The following is a 23,883-nucleotide window of genomic DNA, read 5'->3' as shown; positions in this document are numbered from 1 at the left end:
TGTATTTTTAATGGCATTCCATTTGCTTCAGTATTTGTTTTAACTGATTGCCTGGATTGTATTAACTACGTATAATTGCACAAGGTTGCCTCAAGTAGCCCTTGAGAACTCACTTCCATGTGTTTAATTCTCCTTCTCTCCCATTTGAATATAGTGGATTTTGGTGTTAGCGCTCAGCTGGACAGGACAGTTGGTAGAAGAAATACTTTTATTGGGACGCCTTATTGGATGGCCCCAGAAGTTATTGCCTGTGATGAAAATCCAGATGCTACATATGACTATCGAGTAAGAAAAATATTAACAGAATAATTAAATTGTATTTCCCGTTATTTTGTCCGTTAGTTTTATAAACTAATGTCTTTGTTTCATGAATAATCATTAATGTTTTGTAAGGAAAATATTATATTCCTTCTTTTGCCTAAGGAAGTTTGCTCTTTATTGAGGGGCAAGATAACCCAATATAATCTGGAAAAATAAACCTTAGACCACACCTGATAATCTCAAATATTTAAATAGTTCTGTCAAAACTTACTATTTTAGACACCAAATGTTGCTCATTTTTTTAGTGCTTCTGTTGTAAGAAACAAGAAAGGTAATCTCTTTGGCTCCAAGGGCCACCAATCAAGTTATTACTTGGTGTCTTCCTCAAATCATGTTGACACAGAGAGTGGTGATCCTTCTTATGAGTCATCTATATTCCTGCAGCCTTTCAAACAGCAAAGTGCCTAAACTGCTATTCTGTTTTTGTTTTGGCCTTTGAATCAGTCTTGATTCCTAGTGACTACATAACAAGTCCACACAATTTTCTTGGCAACATTTTTCAAAAGTGGTTTGCTCTTGCCTTCTCACTAGGGCTAAAAAAAGTAACTGGCCCAAAAGAACTCACTGGCTTCCAAGCCTAAGGCAGAACTAGATCTCACAGTCTTCCCGTTTCTAGTTAAGTATTTTTAACCACTAGTTGAAACTAGCTGGGCTTAGGTGAACCTAAAAATCAGTTTTAGGAGGAGGTTATGGTTGCTGAACTCCTGTTGAGTATTCAGACATTAAATTTTAAATGTTAAAGACTGTCATGTTTAAACGGACTTGTTTTTGCAATTGAGTTTGATTCTTCAAGACCATTTTTTTAAACAATTACAGAAATATCTAAGCTTTATTATAGGAAACCAGCAGGAGAAAAGATAACTCAGTGCTTAATATTTTCAATTCTAAAGCAAAGCATTCACCTTGCTGAGGAGCTTGAAATATTTCATAACCTTGGGGAATATGATCTTACATCAGACTAAATATTATTTTTAAGTACATCTTTGTTCCCCAATGGATAATTAATATTTCAGTGTGCATGAATGTGGGATAAGAGGGACAGGAGATTAATAAGATTGGAGATAGTATTAACTGTTTATAACTGTTGCAGTATAGGATAAATATGGAGGTCAACGATAGGAATCTGGCTTCTTTAATAATTCCGCAAAAGGGGATGTTTTGTTGCGATACCTGTTAGATTTCATGAAACAGCAATAGTTTGAGACATAGTTATTCCCAGCTGTTCTTTCTGTCTGCCTTGACAGATCCTTTATTTTTCAGTCCTGAAATGCCAACTAGAATAAGACAGATGGAGATTAAATCTGGTCACTTTTGACTCTGGCTGAAGGATATCAATTTTCCTCAACCTAGTCATTCTGGTTGGGCATGATAGGAGTTGAGGTCCAACATATTTCAGTGACGCTAGATTGAGGAAAGCTGGTGTGCAGTCTGTTAAAAATTCCCATGTTAGTATTGCAGTGAAGACTTTTTTTTGGGGTCACAGTGTTTGTTCATTGCCATGAAGTGAGCCTATTCTGGTCATCAAAGTGTGTTCTGTTATTGGATGTGTCCGCACTGGGGATAAGAGAGTTTGCATTGTTTCAGACCTGATAAACCTCTTCAGACTTTTTTTTAGCAGAGTTCATGTTTTAGGAGAATTGCTAGTTAAAAACTTAGTAGACTACTGAGAAGCAGCATGTGCACATTCTTGAACCCTATACTCTGAAATTTATTTTTACATTTAGTTTGGAATAGAATAAGCAACATACTGGCAAAGATTTATGAGCTTTTTATAGTAGTGTTCTTGAGTGTTTTTTACAGTACACTTCATGTCCCAGTAGTTTAATTTTGCACAATCTTTGCTTTCCTGTTGATGCAACGCCCATCAATTTGGTTTTGGTTTCTAGGTAATTGCATATTCAGAACTTCAGAAAAACGTCTGCTAGCAAAATATAGCAGAAAGCTTTTGGGAGATATAGAATTACAGAAATGTTACAACCATGGTTGGAAAAGTGTTTTTTTCTTCCCCCTCCAGATACATAGGAAATGTGTATGAAAACATGTCTTTGCATTATTTGCAAAAAATGAAATATAAACTTTGAAGTGGAAGAGACTGAATCTGCAAAGATGCTAGACAGTGTCCTTCATATGTTACTTTAGTTTTTAATGCATGCATAGGTAAATAATGCATGTTATTTATTTCTGTAGTATCAAATTGTAAAAAAATGAAACTCTTTAAAAACAGTGGGGTTTTTTGTAATTCTGATCTTTCCTATGTAATGTTTAAGAGCTATAATTGACTGAGAGAAAAGTGGATAATGTGTTTGCTAACATATGGTCTCACTTTGTAGAGTGACCTTTGGTCATGTGGCATTACGGCCATTGAGATGGCAGAAGGTGCTCCCCGTAAGTGATACGTATCTGTTCTCTATTTGTCTGATTTCAGAAAGGCAACCTATTCTTTGACTTACTCTTTGTAATCTAAATTTATCCTTGGAATATTTGGGAACACAATGATCTTCCCACTCTAAGGCAGAAAATATATAAAGTCTCTTAAATAGAAATTCATGTTTATTAGACAGCTGTGCCAAAGCATCACTTTGCAGTGATTGTGCTAAGCCAGTAGAAACCAACAATAGAACAAAACCTGGAATACAGAATTATTGAATCAGTATTGAGTCCATGTACACTTCTGATGAGGCATTTGATTCTGAGACAGTTACACTATTGTAGGGGGAAGGCCGTGTTAGTCTGCGGTGGCAAAAGATCAGGAATCTGGTAGCACCTTTTCCAACTAACAAATTTTATTAAAAGACATGAACTTTCATGAGCTGCAGCTCACTTCATTAGATGCATGGAGTGGCTGGACTGACATAGGATTTAAATTGGGTGAGGTTGGGAGGGGAAAATAGGTTGGTTGTGAAGATGTTTGTTACATGTGGGAGAGATTACATTTACCTTATCAATTAACAGTTGTGTTAAAAAAACTTTTGTGGGTGTTGAGACTTTGTGAGATTGCCTGAAATGTTTTATGTATGTGAGTTCAACGTTGCTTGATGGTGCTGCTCATCTGATGAAGTGAGCTTAAGCCCACAAAAGCTTCTGCCTTTGAATAAAATTTATTAGTTGGAAAAGGTGCTACTAGATTCCTGATTTTATGCTATTAGCAGACTCAATGTTTAGTGTGTATAGAATGTCATAGAGCATAAGGCAAATGGCAAATTCTTTATATACCGTTTTGCAAAGGAAATGAGTATTTGGTCTCTAATTTCCAGGGGCTATGTGAAGAGGTAATTGTTATACTTAGCTCTAAGGCATTTTATAGAACAGATGGTTCCTCAGGAATCACAGCACCTCTCTCAGCGTAAATATGATCCTGTCTTCTCTTTGATCAACGCTTGTCAGGACTATCATTTTTATAATTTTTGGTATTTCTCATAATCCCATTTCCTGTTTTAGAATGCTAAATACATGTAGATATAATTCAGTAATACGATAAACTGAGAATCAACTGTGCAACTTTTTTTTTTTTAATTTTTTAGCCCTTTGTGATATGCATCCAATGAGAGCCCTGTTTCTTATTCCCAGAAATCCTCCTCCACGGCTAAAGTCCAAGAAATGGTATGTGGTGTTCGTTGATGTGGTTGTTTTTTCTCTGATTGTGTCATAGCAGTTTTTTTCACAGGACAGTGCTTTCTTTACACTGACCTAAAAAGTAATTTACAGGGAGATAAAAACAGATTTCTATATCAGTGAATCTGAGCATATATTCAGAAATGGATACAGACATTTTCAATCTCTCTCTCTCTCTCTCTCTCTCTCTCTCTCTCTCTCTCACACACACACACACACACACACACAGAGAGAGTTCTCTTCTGCATTCCTCCAGGACCCCAGGACAGGGCAGGTTAGATTACATTACACTGGAGAAAGATTGAATAAGTGTCTGTAGATGAAAGTGGACAAGGATCTCGTCTCCTTGGTCCTAGCCCAATATCTTAACCAGGATACCACGTCATATTTATTCACAGCAAAGTATTATTAAGTAGTGCCATACTAACAGATAGTTCATTCAGTATAACTTCTTAATAGACATTCTCTTAATTTCTGGCCTAAAACGTGGTAAACAGAACAACAGTGTCACTGATTCTTAGCTTGAACATTGCTTTGTTAAAATTTGTGAGGCTTTCACTGCCATAATTGCAAATGAGATAAAGAGTAGCTACTCTTCTTCCCAGCTGAAAGAAAATTGTTAAGCATATTTTTATAGTACAGCTGCTTTTATACAAATTGCCACATTAATTCTCACTGGGAAATTAAACACAGAATTGTTGGTGAAACATAGTCTTGACAACAGTAAGAGTTTGCTGATTTTTAAATCTTGTATTAGAAATAGTGTAAATTAATGTAAACGCGGAAAAGAAAAAAAAGTGCACTGTAAAATACTCAGATACCAAGTTTAGATCTTTTTCTTTAAGACTGACCAGTATGTTTAACCAATTTGAGCAGCTGGTAATATTTTAGTCAAGCATTTGAGCTTGAATATGTTTAAGTTAGTGCAAAAAATGGGTAATCCTTTCAAAGGATTTGTACTTAGCCATTATACCGCTCTTTAACGCAAGAATTCTGTTTGATTAGTAAGCAAATATTACTTGCAGTAACCATCATATAGTAATAATTTTGTAGACATGTATGTGCTTACCTAGAATGGAATGTAAAGTAACATAATTTATACAATAACATACAAACACAATGAAAACAGTGTAATTGAACTAGCACAATATTCCTTCTAATAGAGGGCTGATTTTTCCAATACTTGGAAGATAATTTGGTGCACGTATATTGCTTGAATGCATTCTGACATTTACCCTGTGCAATTTTCAAGTTCAGTCTGATTAGGGACATGCCAATTCTTATCTTGTGAATGCACATATATGACTATTCCACTCACCAAACTGATTCACTTTGTAATAATGTCATGGGTTCTTTTTTAAATCATGCCCAATTAGATTGACCAGACTCAAGAGAGACCCAATTTTGCCAAGCAGCCTGCTCTTTCACAAATAAATATATTTTATTTCTCAGTACTGTGAGAAATATCTCCAAAGACTTGGCAAAGGAAGTGGCTTTCAATGTAATTAAGATTACCTTCTCTTGACACATTACATTCATATTTCTTTGTAGATTATAAGAAAATGATCTGAGTTCAGGCATGTGGACTGTAGTGCTAGTTGTTCTAAATTTTGTAAACATTACATATAAATATAGTTTTTCTTCCTTTAAAAAGTTAAATGGAATCTCAGTTTTGGGAGAAAAGTTCTAATATATAATAATAATGATATATTAATTAGTAATAGCATCTATATGCTAATTAGTCACTAGTACTAATTGGGGCTCATGATAAAATTACTTGTTTCCAGAAACTATTTTCATTTGAACCAAACATTATTTCCTTTGAAAGATTAGGCTTTCACTTTATGAACACTTGTTAGCATTGAATGCCAAGTTAAAAAATTGAATTAATATTTTTTTAGTTTTCACTGAAGTATTTATTCCCTATCCAGATGGACATAAACCTAATTTGCTATCATATATGAAATAATGCAGCCTGTTGTCAGTTTCTGAATTGAAAAAAGTTGTTGGTTGTTTAGACCCTGCCAGTTTTTAGCATATATAGGATTCTTAATAGATAAATCCATACTTTCCCAAATAACTGAAATATATGTGATTTATTTTTGCTCAGGTCAAAAAAGTTCTTTAGCTTTATAGAAGGCTGTTTAGTAAAAAATTATATGCAACGACCTTCTACAGAACAGCTGTTAAAACATCCATTTATACGTGATCAGCCAAATGAAAGACAAGTTAGAATCCAGCTTAAAGATCATATAGACAGAACCAGGAAGAAGAGAGGAGAGAAAGGTATGTTTTATTTTTGAAAGAAGAACCACATTTCTTATACATAGAATTTGGGGTTTTTTTGAAGACTATATTAATTATATACTAATTAATTAAACAATAAAAGACAGCAGTTCTCTTACAACATAGTCTGGAACAAAAGGGAGAGAGAAAGGAACTTTGTAAAAAAAAAAAAAGTAAAAGACAAGTCAGAATTTGCAACTTCAGAAGAATGTTTACACACTGTAAACTATGCACCAATACAATGGATACTATATAGTAAACTAATTATATACTATCAAGGATAAACTCTAGGTGTGAGATTATATATAATGTTTAGATGGATGTGCTTTCTGCTAAGTAGTTTTGCCACCCAGCCTCACTGGGTGGCAAGACTTACCATGGCAGACTACTTTGGAAAAGGAATGTGAAAACTATTTAGCATGGATGTTTGCTGTTTATATAGGGGTTAAAAACTTGATGGGGTATTTGAACTAACACTTTCCATATGAAGATCCTAGTTTTCAATCTCCTGTGTCATGTGCGTAAGAGAGTTGTCTTACTTGCTGTAGCATTTAAATAGGGGCAAGTTTGCTTTCAATTCCCTTGATGCAGACTATCTAATATCAGCTCTATGGATGAGTCTGGGAGGTAGCACCGTCATGCAAGTGATCGGGAAGAGGTGAAACTTTCTTAAAACTCTCAGTTGAGCTTTAATGGTAGTTGCCTAAATAACTGGTGTGAGTTTCTGGGCCGTTTCTCTAATGTTCATTAGGAAACCATATCAAAGCGCTTTTCCACATGAACTTTATAGATTTCAAATGAATAAGATTCCTGAAAGCTTCTAAGACTTATTTATTGATAAAATTGCTTTTGCGTGGAATTTGCATGTTCTGTTTTTAAACTTTTAAGAGATTTGTTGTCATGACTGTTTACCCCCATCTTCTGTCAGATGAAACAGAATATGAATATAGTGGGAGTGAAGAAGAGGAGGAGGAAGTGCCTGAACAAGAAGGAGAACCAAGGTAAGTTCAGGGTTGGACCAGTGAGAACCATACTATGATTATCTCAAGGAGCCTTTAACAATCTGGTGCTTCCAGATATTTCACATTTTAATTCCCATAATATGAGCCAACATGCTAATGTACCTGGAAATAACTCTTATTTGCAGAAGCTGTTTTAGAGCTAGAGCACAGAGAGCTTATATATGGCGTAAATCCCTATGTCGTTGTGAAGCTCATTAGCTTTGTTTTAGTGTAATTCGCTTAACAGCAGGAATTAGAAAAGTGCTGTTCTAAAGTAGTTCATAGAATGGCAGTATAAAATAATACTATATAGGTTCTTCAATATCTATCATGCAATCTCCTATATAAGGATATGTAAAATATTTGTTATATTGTCCCAGTGTAAAGAAATAAAATAAATCTTTGCTCAGTAGGAACTTCTTGAACAATCAGACCTTGTATACTGCAGTCTTGAGAACTTACCTTGAGGCACAATAAATACTCAAAACACAAAGTTGCCTGATATTACATAATGAATACCTATTGAATACTAAAAGTCAGCCATGTCCCTGTAATCCTTTTCTAAGTTTTGAAAAATGTCCAGATTTCTAAACAAAATTGAGAAGGTTCTGATTTCTGCTGAGTGGACTCTCTTCTATTTCTTTCCCGTGCTTCCAACTGTGCAGCTGTACTTCCAGTGTTTGTAAGAAAAACAAGGATGGTGTAAAAATAAAAAGTTTCCAATCTCTGTTTAGTTCTTTGCTTAGATTTAACCTTTTCTTCTCATGCAGTTCTATTGTTAATGTGCCTGGAGAATCTACCCTCAGACGTGACTTCCTGAGATTGCAGCAGGAAAACAAGGAACGTTCTGAGGCTCTTCGAAGGCAACAGCTGCTGCAGGAACAGCAGCTACGCGAGCAAGAGGAATACAAGCGACAGCTGCTGGCAGAGAGACAAAAGCGCATTGAACAGCAGAAAGAGCAAAGGAGGAGACTAGAAGAGGTAGAAATGGGTCAAGATTGAAAAGGCACACTTTTTGTTTTAATTGCCTTTTGTTAAAGAGCCAAAGGGTATGAATTTAGAATCGATTAAATGATTGTATGTAGACTTCAGAATTGATCACTCAGTGCCAGAATTCCTCAATGGAGAAGAATAGTGTTGGGTGTTAGAAACCCTAATTCCAATGAGGAGGATTTGCTCGCTTATTAATTAATTAATTAAATTTGTATGCCGCCCATCTCCCCCAACGGGTGATTCTTTGTATAGAATCCCTTCTGCAGGATTGAATTTAGGGGTAAAGTTTAGTGATGATTTTCTGATGTTACCTAAGCTGTAGATAGAGTACTAGATGAGCTAATAAAATTAGACATGCAGTAACCAGACTTTTAAAAAATCCCTAAATAGCATAGCAGCTGGATTATTCGTTTTTTAAAAAAACTTTTTTTAGCCTGTATTTACATTATCAAACAGAACAGAAAAATATAGGAAAAGGTAAGGAAAAAAAGAAAAAAGAAAGATAACAAAAATATTATCTATACACGGGCTTTTCATACCTGTATATACTTATATAAGTTTTATACCATCCTTTCAATAAGAATAACTTGTTTAATCTAAAATAACACGATTTCACATTTGCTTCCCTACTTTGATCCCTGAAAAGAGTTAGTGATAATTCACATTTTTATAGTCTACTTCAGTGTTTCTCAACTTTGGCCACTTGAAGATGTGTGGACTTCAGCTCCCAGAATTCTGGGAGTTGAAGTCCACACATCTTCAAGTGGCCAAGGTTGAGGAACACTGATCTACTCTATGCCAAATGACTTCCTTAAATGGTTTGCTATTTCCCTGATCTTCTAGAACAGGGTTCCTCAACCTTGGCAACTTTAAGACAGGTGGACTTCAACTCCCCACCAGAACTGGGGAATTCTGGGAGTTGAAGTCCACCCATCTTAAAGTTGCCAAGGTTGAGGAACCCTGTTCTAGAAGATCTTGTATGTTCATTCTTGTCTTTGTAGTCTTGCGTAAAGAAGCTGAAAGCAAACCAGAAACAAAAAAACAGAGTAGTGCCCCATGAGCTGTTTTGCCTGCAGACTCCTCATTTGGTAATGTTGCTATCCATTAAGTTATTATGGAACTAAGTACTACAGGAACAACTTCATACTGCTGATGCCATTTCAACATTTTTAATTAGAGTACTTTAAATATTTTAATATGCCTTTATTTTCAAACTGTCTGAGGATATTAAAGGTCTGATATTATTTTGGTCCATTTGAAATCTCACAATCTCAGTTTTATGAAGACTAGGAACAAGGATCCCTTCCTTGCCTTTCAGCACCAGGTATAAATAGGAGAATATACACATTACTTAAATCATAGTTTTTAGTGACTCTGTTTTGCAGATGTTTTAAAAAATAAAAATTACACACAAACACATGCTTGCACCCACATACAATGGTGCTTTTTAGATGTTTGTATATATGTTTGTATATATGTTTGTATATGCTATAGAATATGTCTAGATTTGCCTACCAGCATATCAGGATTTTAACATCACAGATTGAATGTTATTCTTCTTGCTGATATCCAGAATAGAAGAACACAAATCCATAAATAGAATGCTCTCTACAGTTTGTACACCATTCCAATGATATCTGTGATATTCTGATTTCATGATCAGCCCTCAGTCTTTAGAAGAGTTTGTGTGCATTCTGGAACACTGAATACCGTAAGCCATTCTGTGTAGAACAGGTGCATGTATTCTTTAAAAAACTGACTTATGCCACTGTGTTAGAAAGTCTGTGACGCTATATTGTGAATCATTAAGAGATGATGCTGAAATGTATTGAGCTCAACTTATGTTTGGCCCCAGTATCGGTTTGACTAAGAAAGATTTTTGATTGAAAATGCTTACAGGTTATGAAAGCTAATGCTAAACTTACTTTGATAATGAATACAGTGACTCTTGGAAAATGGTTGCCTAAGGAATCAAGCTACATGTAACTTCTTCACCTCTGGATGTTCCGTTTTCCTAAAGTAAATCATTCAGAACACAAAGGGTTTCATGTTTGGCTGCCAAATCTATAAACTAACTTTGGGATAGTTTGATTGATGCCTTACAGTAGAGAACAGAACATTCTGCCTCTGAAATTCTGTATTTTGCACACCACTGTCTTAAATATAGCATGCAATTACTTCTTTATTACTCCAAAGTAAGCTCGGAATCTACAAACAGGACCAGATTACATGGGTGTTTAATGTTTCCCTTTCCATCTGCAAACTCCTTTCCCCCAATTGATTTTCTGTGCAACAATTATATCAATAATATTAAAAATAATGTACCTTCTAGGGTTAAATTGCCTGAATAGAAAAAGGTCAGGAATCAGAAACTGAAAAAAGTCAAGGCGTTTGAGGTCTGTATCCTTAAATAGCCTTTTGTATTGCTTAACCATGTTTTGGAAAACACAGTACAATGGAATCATAAACAATTTTTTCAAGATGTGAAATCCATTTTAATACTTCTTTTTCAATGGGGCTTTAGTTACCTTTTTGTTTAGCAGGTTCAAGAGTATTTGCCTGAGATTTTCCACTTGATGTTGTATGGCTGGAATTGCAGATATATTTTATGCATTAAAAACTTTATTGGTTTGTAATAACAAAGCTTTTAAATATGAGTTCTCTTACTTTCAGCCTGTTTGAAATCCCAAATGAATTTGCCAGATGTTATTAAATAGTCGTTCTGAAAATAGGTGGAGAAAAGAGTGTTCTTACCACTTTTTAATAAGTATTTAGAGATCAATGTGGTATATTTTGAATGCCTTTAGATAAAAAAGCCGATACAGATACAGGAAACTGTTATAATAAGCTCCTAGCATGACATTCATTTATATGCCATGTTAGATTATACTTTTATTATATTCAGTGATTAGTATTTAATAAAATTAGCACATTTTTGAGTTTGAGAAAACTTCTAGCTGTTTAAAAAACTTAGGAAGTTATGGGAGAAAAATGATTTGACCTGATTCAAAAATCCTAAAACTTTTTACAGGATAGAATTCAGGAGTGCCTATGCAGAGTTAGCTATATATACCTACTTGGTAGATATAAAATTCACCAAAATTTATTAGCACAAAGAGCACAAGACTTGTTTTTCTTCTCCTGTCTTTTTTCTTAAAAGCAGAAATTACTTGCATCTCTTTTCACCCCTGAGTCTCCTTGTGAAGCAGACAGCAGAAGTAAGCACACACGTCCATTCCAAGCGCAATCAGATCTTTATCTCTATTGAAAAGGGGGAAATATAATTATTATAAAAGACCTTTTGAAAAATTACTGTATGAATCATTAATTCAGTTCTGCTTCAGAGGATAGAAGCCTTCATCAGACTAAATGCATATTTCACAAGCTTGATATAATCTCTTTTTAAAAGCAGGATAATTACCTAGTAATCTTATTGCTTACTAAATGGAGGATATTGATGCTGAAGGGAAACATTATATTTGAAAAAGGCCGTCAATAAAGCTATAAAGAAAGACCTAAGTAGTTAGGTACTTGTACAATTGTTAGTACAAGGTACTGACCTTGGGCCAGTCACTTTTTCTCAGCCCTCGGAAGGAGGCAATGGCAAACCACTTCTGAAAAATCTTGCCAAGAAAACTGCAGGGTCTTGTCTGGGCAGTCTCCGAGAATCAGACACGATTGAATGGATTAAAAAAAAAAGTAGTTAGGTAAACCTGAAGAAACACAGAAAGGTTGTCAAGTTTGAGCTTGTTAATCAAAGTGAATGTTAGTGGTGTGTTGGAGGGTGGAAGTTGTGTGTGTTTGTTGGTAGGTCGTAGATAGATAAGTGGATGGATGGATGGAACAGTGTGTTGGTCATTTGATAAAGAGTATCTTTTGGAGTGAAATACAGAAGGCTTATATAATAGAATTGAGGTTAATTATGTTTTTATAAATGCCACTGTAATTTGGATATCAGAATGTAAACCTGGAGTTCACGAAGCAGCAACTGACAGTAGAAACTTTGAACCAATTTGATTAAAAGCTGGTTTTTAAAAAGTGGAATGTTAACAAAAAGGACTATATTTTCAGAGAGTTTGTATGTTTCCTTTCACTCAAGCTCTCTAGTAATTTTTCTTCCAATTTTAAGGGGCAGCAGATAATATTGTTTCTTCTGGTAAAATATGGCATTTCTGCTCACCTCTTGCCTTAGGACAAGCAAATGTTAGTGCTGTTTTTCTTATAGAAACTTCAGCTTTGTCAAAGCAACAAATAGACACTGTAGTTCCAAACTTCTTGTAGTAGGTACTGCATTCTGTTTTATGCTTGGCCCCACTCCTTGGATCTATCCCAGGAACCACATCTTTTAGCAGAGGATCTTCCTTCTGATGGTAAAGGCTCTTCATTATAAACTGATGGTGCTGTAAAATGAATGCAGAAACTGAAAATGGAAATGTGTGAGATGGAAATGTTTAGGAACTCTACAAATGTCATGTCTTACTTTTCAAAAGTGCTTCCCCTCTTCCCAGTCACGAGCATCACAAGGAGGGGATCCTTCAACCAGTTACAACAACCTGTTATCTCAGTAGCAAGGCAGGGTGAAGGTTATTGTTAAGAACAGATGGGATTATACTCGCCATCTATTTTTGGCAAATGCTACCGGATTGCCATCAGTGCACACTAAGGGTGCCTAGACTGGACCACACTCAGCACATGCCAAAGGTCTTCCAGACCGAAAAGTATCAGTTAGTGCTGCATGAATAGTCTGAGAGAAACCTGGCCGTAATTCGAAGCTACATGAATTGCTTCATTCAGTTAAATTTGGGAGGCTTTTCAGTTTGACAGAGCAAATCAGAACACCTCCATGACCCAGGCCATTTAATCAAAGAATGTCTATGTCACTTCACACAGCCAAGTATGAACTGTGAAGGACAACACCACTACAGTCTTTATACAAGCAAACATAGAAGACCCAGTCTCTGCTCTCCCTAATGGTATTAGTGCTTCCAGTGGAACAGTGGTTCAACTTGCAAATAGGAACAGGCATCAGGCAAAAGCATTGTACTAGACACATAGCACTGCACATGACTGGATGTGCTCTCTTGACATTGCACTCTCTTCAGCCGTGCTTTTTAGAAAAGGAATTGACAAACTGGAGTATGTCCATTGGAGAGCAACCAAGATAATAAGGGACTTGGAGGAACAACTTATGAGGAATCTCTAGAGAAGAAAAGACTGCAGGAAGACATGATCATTGTGAAAGGAAATAAAGGACTGTCATGTAGAAAGGTGGAGGAATTTTTCAATATTGCTCCAGAAGACAACAATCAGTGGATTTCGACTACAAAGTAGATTTTAGGTGGAATCGGGGAAAAAAAAAATCTTTATTCTTGAATGATTCACCAATGGAACAGATTGCACTGTGAAGTGGTAGACTCTCCTTCACTGGAATTACTTAAACAGAGACTGGATCATCATCAACCAGGGATGTTGCAATTGTGGATTCATGAGCTAAGGGGTTTGAGCAAGGTGCATTCAAATCCTTATATTCCATGATTCTGTGAATAGAAATTTTGGCTGCCTCAGGAAGCTTTCTACTAGGATAAAGGAATCACAGTTTGTTGCTGGGTTAGCTGTTGATTCTGTTCAGTTACCTTCCAATAGTTTTTCAGTTTCTTTTTAGTAGAAGGTCTTTCATCTCTCCATCTCTGTTTTCCAGTGACCTCTCTATAGATCACATGCCAGTTAACCTATGAAGCACAGACTAATTCACCAAAACACAAAGCATTTCCTTAAGGAACTGATTGTTCTGTGTTTCATCTATGTCCTTGTGGAAGTTCCTGACTCTGAAGTAGAGTGTCAGTAAGCACTCATGGTGTTGGCCAGAAGTCTCTTTGAACATTGCAGTTTTCAGAGTAAAATGAACTATTTTTATCTTTTAAAGTAGTCTTAGATGATTCTGGGTGGTGTACAAAATTTAAAAACCAAATAGAGTAAAACTATTAACAGCAATCCAAGTAACTAAGGTTGAAAGAAACCAAACAGTACATCGATCACCAATCAACTAGCAAAGCTTGCTGACTTCCCAGCCCAAATGCCTGGGGAAAATTCTTAGTTTAGCTGCTACATGGAAATTGCTAGAAATAAGTCTCTGATTACAGCTCTGCACTGTGTGTATGGAAGCATTTCCAGTGGCTTCTCTTCATCTGGTGATTTCTTATACACAGTCACAGTATTCACATTTTCCCACATGGTAGCCAACCATTTTAAAACATCAGCAATTGTAATTGTAGAAGCACATTTCTAAAAATTATTCATATAATCCTGATACAATGAAAAATCAAATTGGATTACCAGCCCCCTTAATGATGCTGGATTGCCAGTCCACTGATCGCACTGGGTGGTGACTCGTGGCAATAGAATAGGTCCTGTACCCTGATTTGATGGGTTGATAAAAGAAATATTACCTTTATCCATTGTCATTTTTAATGCAGCAACAGAGAAGAGAGCGCGAAGTTAGAAGACAGCAAGAACGGGAACAGAGGAGGAGAGAACAGGAAGAAAAAAAACGATTGGAGGAGCTGGAAAAAAGGCGGAAGGAAGAAGAAGAAAGGAGGAGAGCAGAGGAAGAGAAGAGGAGAGTGGAAAGAGAGCAGGTAAACCTGAAACAGCATGAATCAATTATGTATGGTTTTATCTTCCTTCCTTTCCTTTAGTATAGAGAATACTGAAGAAACTACTGATCAGAGTCTAATGAATCATTTATTTAAGTCTAAACTATGTAGTGGATAGACATTTACATGATTTTTATGCTGTATGTAAAATTCTTTAAATGTCTTGCTTAATAGCTTTAAACATAAAAAAAAGTATCTTCCATCAATCTGGTGTCTTCACAATGTGTTAGACTACAGCATAGTCATTTTCTGTCAGCATAACCACACATTAAGAAGAGACTAGGTTGGGGAAGTCTGGTTAGGAATATGAAAAAATCCGAACTAATATTTCATGATAGATTTCCTCCTTCTTCCTGATTCCTGGCAGTAGTTTTTTTCCACAAAGTCACAACATGTAAATGATTTGATATAGTGGCAAACTTCCTTTATCTGCTATACTGAGACAAATCAGTTCAAATGGTTTATTTTACATACATGCCTATTTCAAATTTTGTAAATATTGGTTCTTTGAAAATGCTACATTAGTCTTTCAGTCTCATACATGAATCTTGCCTGTTTGAAATATAGTTGTATATATGACAAAAAATAGGGATATTCATACTGGAAAAATAGTGTTCAGGAAAGATATTAGATAGTAACTATGCTATTTAAAGTTAATTGTTTTCTGCTAAAGTTTATTTGGGCCATCTTTGATGTCAAACAATATGCAATAAATAATGGAATCTTGCAGAACACATAATGGTAGAAATGTTCTGATTAGAATTCTGTGAGATACTGCACATAACAGATGTTCATGTGGTTCAGTTTCCCTGAACTTGGTATCTTCCAGAAAGTTTGGAACTCTGACTCCCAGAACTGCTAGGTGAAAATGCATATGGAGGGAGCTAGATTGGAGAAAAAATTATATAATTTTTGTCCCAACTTAATTTTGGGAAATACACACGCACAGACAGACTTTCTATGTGGAGCAGATTAAAAAAAACGTTCTCCCTGAGGAACTTAACTTGGATCTTATGGAATCCTATTTTCATGTAGCTGAAGATGTACATCAACCATCTGTCATTGTTTGCATGCAGCTAGAGGTGTATTGTTAACACACATTCTCCAGAATGTATCGCTAGCATTGATAGATTTTGCAGAAAAAAAGAAAGAAACACCTCATATCTCCTTACAAACTGTTAACTTCACTTAAATTCTGGGTATGCAAGGATTATATAACAAGCTACTATGCATCTTTTTTTCTTCCGTAAGGTTTCAGACAGTCTCATTTTGCCATTGCACCGCGTCATTAATTCCTTTTGTGTATGCTGTCTCTTCATGTGTGTTTGAGCGCATGTGTTTACTTTCACTCATTAATTTGCACGACAGGATGTTCTTAGCTTTGGATATGTCGCTGTGTATTTTGACTTGGCTTAGGAAACCAGATTCCTGAAGTGTCAATGTCCAATGAAAATGCATTTGGAGTTATATCTTTCTCTAGTGGATGTCTGTTTTTATGTTTTGTCATAACCACCACATACTTCAGATTGGCATTGTCTGCTTTGATGATGGAGACTAGGATAAATTGATAGTTGAGATTAAAGTTGTAATTGACAGATCATTTTTGTGGGAAGCTTGCAAAAGGGATGCCTTAATTAAGCCTGGCTCTAGCTGTTGCTCATGGTTCATCGTACGGTGCTAAAACTAATTATTTTATTAAAAATGCATGTGACTTTGTGTTGGCTGTGTTGACAAGACTTGCTATGTATTAACTACCAACTTGTTTTAAAAAATACATTTGCTTGTTTTTAAGTCAAAATTCTTCAGGCAAGTTTTTAATGTTTCCTATGCCACTTTTTCCCCCCCCTCTTCTCAGTTTATTTTTTGGGGTGGGGAGGGTCTGAAATGGAATTTTTCAGTCATTACTTTAGCTGATAGGGTTTTATTTAATTGTTCCTTAGGGAGTCACCTTACCAAATTCATTATTGAATTGTCACCTGAAGGTGAATTGGGATAGGTGGCATTTTTGTTTTCGTTTCGTTTCGTTTCGTTTCTGGTGTTGTACTCAGGTGGTTTGGATGCATTCCTGTTGTGAACAATTTTATTGCTGGGTAATTTCTATGTGACAGGAGTATATCAGGCGACAGCTAGAAGAGGAGCAGAGGCACTTGGAAATTCTTCAGCAGCAGCTGCTCCAGGAGCAGGCCATGTTACTGGTAAAGCACTGTATCTGTTTTGTTAGTAGCTACTGTATAGGATTTCTTTCTCTGGCAGGTGTCCCAGGTTTTCCTTAGATGGACACAGCTGAACTTTATGCACAGTAGAGCTTGGCACAAAAGCTAATCATCCTATAGTGTATTGGGCTGGCAGACATACTGTATGTGAACAATGCCGTATGATGATCTCGCAAGCCAATCAGAGAAGATTTTTTTCCCCCTAAGTTAAAGCAATTACAGTTTGGTAATCAAGTTTTTGAACAGCCCTTCTCAAAAGAACAAGAGCGCAGGCAATGTATTTTATTAAATATTGGATATAAAAGTCAGGCTATTGTGTTCTTTGGCCCTCCCATTTCCCCCACCCCAACAAAACCACTCTGCCCTTCAGTGGCAAAATAGAATTATGACTGTGATGGTGACAATTGCTTAAATAATGCTATGCCTGTAAGTATTGATTCTTGCTAAGTTTAGCATAAAACTTGTTACAAATTAGGGGGGAAACATGTGCTCCATTTGAATGTAATTTTGAAGTTTGGTATATTTACTTGCATTGCAACTGCAGTAAAATGTGTAACTCATCAGAAGATAAGCAAGTGCCTGCCAGCTTGGTGTTCATATTCTGAACACTGACCTGTTCTTTCAAAGGAATACAGATGGCGAGAGATGGAGGAACACCGGCAAGCAGAGAGGCTTCAGCGTCAATTGCAACAGGAACAGGCATATCTTTTGTCCCTTCAACATGATCACAGGAGGCAGCAACAGCAGCAGCAGCAACAGCAGCAGCAGCAGCAGCAGCAGCAGCAGCAGCTCCAGCAGCAAGAAAGGAATAAACAAAACTATCATACCCCTGAGCCTAAATCCCATTATGAGCCTACTGAAAGGCCACGGGAGGTAAATTCCATCTCAGCTTTTTAGAATCGATGTTGCTTTTAAAATATCTATCAGAATGTGTATGCAGACCACCTTCCCTTAAGAAGATGGAGAGAGGGAGATGAAACGTGTGCGAAGTTTAACCTGAGTTTCACCATCCCATCTTGGAAGCAAGTGCAATTTTTAAACTATTTTTACAGAATGTATATCCTGTATGATGTCTTTACTTTTATAGAGCACCGGCAGGCAGCGTGTGACCAATTTCTATATTTGAGGTTTACCCATGAAAAATAGAATGGGGGCTAGCAATTTGACCCATAAAAGCTCTTCACTCCTCAGATAGCTTTCAAAAGAGTAGATAAGATAGCTATAATATTACACTAAAGTCCTCTGAAATTTCTCAATGGATGGCCAAATTTTGTGTGGTAGTCACTTCTGTAAGACAACCTGTAGTCAATCTGCAAATCAACTTGCTTAACTTTTAGTAGTGGGATGTCTGTTATAGCTGATAGGATTCAGATTAAGTAAGTCTAGTACAATGGAAAGAGAAACATCCGATTTATGTTATTTTATATATTTCATTGTCAGAAATAGCACAGAGGTCTTATACACGTCATTCATTAGTGTATAACGTGTTATGGTAATAATCTATATTGGTTAATGACCACAATAAAGATTTTCTTTTTCTCTTGTATTAATCCGTAATAAAACTGATGATGATGAAGTGACCATTTACCAAATAGTTTCATGAATGTAAAACCATGTTTCAGATGCAACTTTATTACTACATTAAAGATTACGTTTTGGGGACTACTTCTGGAGGACTTTGAGGACTGCACTCAAGGCTTTCAGGAAGCATCACAGGGCTCCAGGGCCCAAGTTCTAACAAGCTCCAACCTTGTTTAACTTCCAAGTCCAAATAAGGTCAGCTAGGAACTGGCACTACTGGGATAATTTCCTCTAAAACATGTGTTTTTCACAAAAGAGTCCTTGTTTCACACACCGTGTGATAAGCCAGTGTTATCTGCAGATGAACATTAATCCTAGCATTTTGAACTGATGCTGAACACTGACCATTACATGGAATAAAATGTATTTATTTATTTAATAGTACGTATAATCCACCCCAATCCCAAAGGATAATGGGCAATAGTAGAGAAGATAATACTGTCAAATTGGGCTGGGGGCTACTTAAAGCTTTGGGATTCTAGATTACCATTGTTGTTTGTAATGAGTGAAGTCTGTTGAGTTGATCAGAAACATGATACTGGTATTTTCTCTGGAGTAACTTTTATTTTGATTTTTGAAAACATCTTTTCATTATGTCAGTTTAGCCCACGCATGGCTTTTTTTCTTCTCAGGTTGATGACAGATACAGGAAGAATAATCAGAGCTCCCCGGAAGCCCAGTCCAAACAGGGAAGCAAAGTGTTAGAGCCACCAGTGCCTTCAAGATCAGAGTCCTTTTCAAATGGAAGTTCCGAGCCAGTTCAGCCGTCGTTGCAAAAGCCAATGGAACCGCAGGTAAAGTCCTTGTGAAAGGGATGATGGTGGGGTGGGGAGAAAGAGGGAGAGTTGGGAAATGGCATACGTGGAAGCCAACAGATTACATTATACTTCAGTATAAAGATGACTGCATAATAGAAAACGCTTTTTCATATTTGTGTGTGAAGGACTGTTTTATTATTCTTCCCCCTTGGTAGGCTAGCTAACACTGCATTTACACATACCCCCAGTAAAAGTGAACTTGCCATATCTTTCCTTGGTGTTTCTTAAAATTGTAGAGAATGTTATTTTATTTTGTATTTTAAATATTTTATTCAAAATTTGACATTTTGAAAGGCAAGTTCTACCTATTGTTTTTCCATTTCATAAAACTGACTTTTCATTTTATGGATTAACAGTGTTTAACCTAGAATCTTATTCCTGTTTAATGATCTTTCCTCTAATATTCTTGAGATAGTAGTTGAATCAACTAGTATAAAAAGGCACTACTTCAGCCCTGGGGACATGTTCAGTGTCTGAAAGCTTGAATACAATACCCAGAGTCCTCCAGAAGTTGTTACCAAAATACAATCTGGCTGGGGAATTCTGGGAGTTGAAGTCCACACATTTTTAATGTAGTAAAAGGGTACTGTTAAGTACCTGACTTAATCATTAAGTGTATTAATTATATTTCAATTTAATTAAATGGAAATGAAACGAACCAAATCATGCTATTCAAAGGCCGGGTTCCACCCACCCCCAAAACTCACAAAATCCTGCTCTAGTGGCAGAATTTAAAACAAACTTGCTCTGGCAAAATGCAAATACTGAATAGTCACTTTTAATGAGAATTCTTGCAACCAGGTGGACTCAACTTCCAGTATTAAAGCAGTGACCAGTGTGTGACCAGTTTTCTGATAGCTGCTTGCTTTCTCAGGATGACTTTGGAGAAACAATGACACCACTAAGTCAGATTCACTGAAATAGTTTACTGTGTACTTAAAAACAATTATAGTGATTGGATTACTGTGTAGATCCATCTGATAGGTTTGTCTCTGTAAAACAGTGCATGATTTTTCTGTACCTTTATGTCAATAATTTGCAGTAATAAGTCAAAACAGTACTTTATAAAAGAAAATAGATTTGTCAAAAATACCCAACTATCTCTAACTAGGAAAAGTTGGAAGGCTTTTGGGAAAATTATGTTGAGAAAATATAGGCTGGTTATGAATATTTATGACAGTTAATATTGTTCAGGTTTTTAAAACTATTTAAAAGGGAAGATTTCTTTAAATTATTATGCTCTTCTAAAATATAATTTTATGTAACACGTTTATGCTATAGACAGCTCTACATTTACAAGAACTTCCTTTAGCCGTCCTTTCTCTTAATACATTTTCCTAGCATTCTTCCCATCCTGTTTCTTTATTATGTATCCTTTTTTTGCTAGTAGTCTATGAAACTTACTCATGTTTGAACAGCTTCTGATGCTAAAGAAGAAATGTGGGCATAGTATAATTCTATAGGGACAGCAATAAACTATTATTGTAAAGTTTACCTTGGGCGTGACAAGCTTAATAAAGTGCATATGATCATATTTATGTATCCTCTAATGTGCATATATGCAAATATATACAGTATATGCATATATCATATATTATGCAGTCTTTGTGTGTGCATATATATGTGCGTATTGACCAGGGCACATATATAAGTATTTGTTGAAAAATAAACAGTGCCTTTTCATTTCATGTAATTCTTCCATAATGCTTAAATGCAACGTATTTCACATTCTGAAGATACCAGTAAATTGTTTCAAAGGCATTATATTTACCAGCTTGTTGGTTTGCTTGTTTTTACTCCTGCTACTCCCAAATTTGATACTTTTATTGAATTTTGTTAATTTGGTATAGGGCACATTTGGAGCCTATGAAATCATGGACTTGACCATATGTTAGAACAAGTCTAACATGGGATTTGCTGTCATTCCTTTCCGTTGATCTGTATGTTCAGAATATGCCTTCCGACATGCTAGCACCCTGTGTTCACAGCTCTTCATGTTCTCTAAGCACTTTCCTTGCTTAAAGCCCATCGATTTCGCCGTGTGTTTGCCTTGCATCATATCTAAGATGTGACTATCCTGCCAGCTAAATTCTTCTTGCCTTTTATTCTGTGTTTAATTGGGAAAAGCCAGTTGTACAGAACGCATTGAATGTTCTATGTTTTGTTTTTTTGTAAGGTACAGTGGTCTCATCTGGCATCTCTCAAGAACAATGTTTCCCCTGTCTCGCGGTCCCATTCCTTCAGTGACCCTTCTCCCAAATTTGCACATCACCATCTGCGCTCTCAGGACCCATATCCACCTTCACGCAGTGAAGTGCTAAATCAGAGTTCTGACTCTAAATCTGAGGTACCTGACCCCACCCAAAAGTCTTGGGCTAGATCAGACAGTGACGAGGTGCCTCCAAGGGTAAGAAATAGAAAGACAGAAGTTTGCTATAACAGAATAACAGAAGGCATGTGCTAGGTTTTTAATTCGTGAATGCACATCTGTAGAATATCAGAAACAGGCAATTTGTGCTTCTAATGTATTCGTAAGCCACCCAGGAAAAAAATTCATTTGAAGGGCAATATGTAATAAGAATTATCCTTTTTTCTTTCTTTTAGCAAAAAGAATTTGCCTGTTTAAAGTAGCTAAGGGATTACAGAAAATGCTCCCTTTATTGAAGATCAGCGAAAATGTATATGCTATGTCCACTATTCAGAAATAAAATATTTATCATGCATCCAAGAAAGCATAAACAAAAAAATCATAACCAAAAGTTACCTTTCACCCTTTAGTTAATTAAGTCAGTGGCTATTTTAAGATACTATTGACCACAAAAATGTTTTTTTTTTTTAAATTTGATTTAATTTTATCAAATATAATCTTGCTTTCCTCCCAGTCTGCCTTTTACTGATCCATTACTAGGCATTTGCTGGTTTCCTGGAGCTTAATTTTCTAAATTCCCATGCTATTATAGCAAATTGCTTTGTGAACCCCTTGCTTTAAAGTTCTGTGTTCTGTCATGATGGTCTGTGAGTGGGTATTTATTTGTTTCTATGCCAGCTATCTACTAAACTTCCTATTTTTCAGCATCTTAAATGCAGTCCAACTGGGATTATGGGCTCTATTGTTGGTGAACATTTTAATCAATAGAACTACTTTGTTTAGATCTGCTAGCGTTTTAGTAATCTCTCTCTCTATATATTTAGCAATATATATGTGTATATCTTTACAGCAGCAAAAGAGACTTAGTTTTTGCCATACGACACTATATTAATTATTTGCATTGCCCCTTCCCTCCTCCATAAGGTACCAGTGAGAACCACATCCAGATCCCCTGTGTTATCCCGCCGTGATTCTCCACTACAAAGCACTGGGCAACAAAATAACCAAGCAGGTCAAAGAAACTCCACAAGGTTTGTAATGCTTTCTCCCTGCCTCCCAGTTGATGGGAAAAGCACATTGGAATCCAGTGTCCACTCAGAATACAAGATTTGAGCTAAACTGATTTTTTTTAAGCCAGTGCTTGCTATAGCTAAGCAGTCTCAAAAGGTGTGTTTACACAGTGCTATTCAGGAAGTTGTAACATCTTAACGACTTCCCAGCATCATTCATGTAATTAGGGTTTCCTTATCTTCCTGGAGAACTGTGCTAGGTTATCATGCTTCAGACTTTTTTTCAATGTCATGTCAGAGAGTGGCAGCAAGAATTCTAATATGGACTGCTAGAATAATAATTCTAGAAGTTCATATTAGAATTAAACTTATTCTTTAATTTCACTGAAACACCAGAAATGATTGCAGAAGCCTATCATAACATCAACCAGTTTTAATCCCTCTCCTCTTTAATTCTATTTCATTATGACAACTCAGTGGGACATTTTATGGGTTAAAGTAACTTACACCTGCTTCCTCAGATACCATGACTGTAGCAATTTCTAATCATGTCTCTTGTACCTGTTCTGAGACTTTGTCAGCTTGTATAGCCTGAGAATGTGGATCATATGTGTGAACAACCTCTTATGCACATGCATAGTTGCATTAGTTTTATTGACTAACTTAGTCATTAGACACTAGCTAGAGTAGGTGAGAAGTGTGGTGTAGCTGCAGTGAGAACTTTACTGAAAAAGCCCTCCTTTGATCTCATCATATTAAATTACTTTGGACCATTCTGATATTTCTCATTTTTAGGCAAAGAAGTTATGGTGGTTTTAGCTTTAGTCATTTGTAGACTAATACATTGAATCCTAGCTTAATGTCTAGAGATCATAGAGGTTATTTTAGAATATAGACTGCATTTTCCCAGACACATGAATGACAGATCAGTCTATTTTTCTTTTGACATCAGTCCCAAGAAAATTGCTAGAGCTCTAGACTTATATCTTGTGATGAGCTGGATCAGGACTAACACATTTATTTATTT

The 23,883-nt window shown here is 36.1% G+C and overlaps 1 protein-coding gene across 7 annotated transcripts in view; it reads left to right on the top strand.

Moving 5' to 3' along the window:
* MAP4K4 (mitogen-activated protein kinase kinase kinase kinase 4) overlaps positions 1 to 23,883 on the top strand; it is a 149,009-nt gene that overhangs the window by 101,824 nt on the left and 23,302 nt on the right. For 2 of the 7 annotated variants that reach the window (XM_088136601.1, XM_088136605.1), the window contains exons 7-18: positions 155 to 285; positions 2,652 to 2,706; positions 3,843 to 3,921; positions 6,044 to 6,219; positions 7,148 to 7,220; positions 7,991 to 8,201; positions 14,687 to 14,848; positions 16,975 to 17,061; positions 17,707 to 17,952; positions 19,293 to 19,454; positions 21,655 to 21,885; positions 22,771 to 22,877. In XM_088136601.1, coding sequence (XP_087992727.1) covers positions 155 to 285; positions 2,652 to 2,706; positions 3,843 to 3,921; positions 6,044 to 6,219; positions 7,148 to 7,220; positions 7,991 to 8,201; positions 14,687 to 14,848; positions 16,975 to 17,061; positions 17,707 to 17,952; positions 19,293 to 19,454; positions 21,655 to 21,885; positions 22,771 to 22,877 — 1,720 coding nt within the window. The remainder of the gene's footprint in view (positions 1 to 154; positions 286 to 2,651; positions 2,707 to 3,842; positions 3,922 to 6,043; positions 6,220 to 7,147; positions 7,221 to 7,990; positions 8,202 to 14,686; positions 14,849 to 16,974; positions 17,062 to 17,706; positions 17,953 to 19,292; positions 19,455 to 21,654; positions 21,886 to 22,770; positions 22,878 to 23,883) is intronic. The other 5 variants (XM_088136604.1, XM_088136608.1, XM_088136606.1 and 2 more) reach the window with 3 other exon arrangements.

The sequence above is a fragment of the Python bivittatus genome, unplaced genomic scaffold (genome assembly GCF_059951505.1).
Source record: "Python bivittatus isolate LINGU-HERP-01145 unplaced genomic scaffold, Pbiv_v1 ctg000060_np1212, whole genome shotgun sequence".
In the NCBI taxonomy this organism is placed as follows: domain Eukaryota; kingdom Metazoa; phylum Chordata; class Lepidosauria; order Squamata; family Pythonidae; genus Python; species Python bivittatus.
The sequence above is the reverse complement of the archived record's forward strand: the minus strand, read 5'-3'. Positions and strand labels throughout refer to the sequence as shown.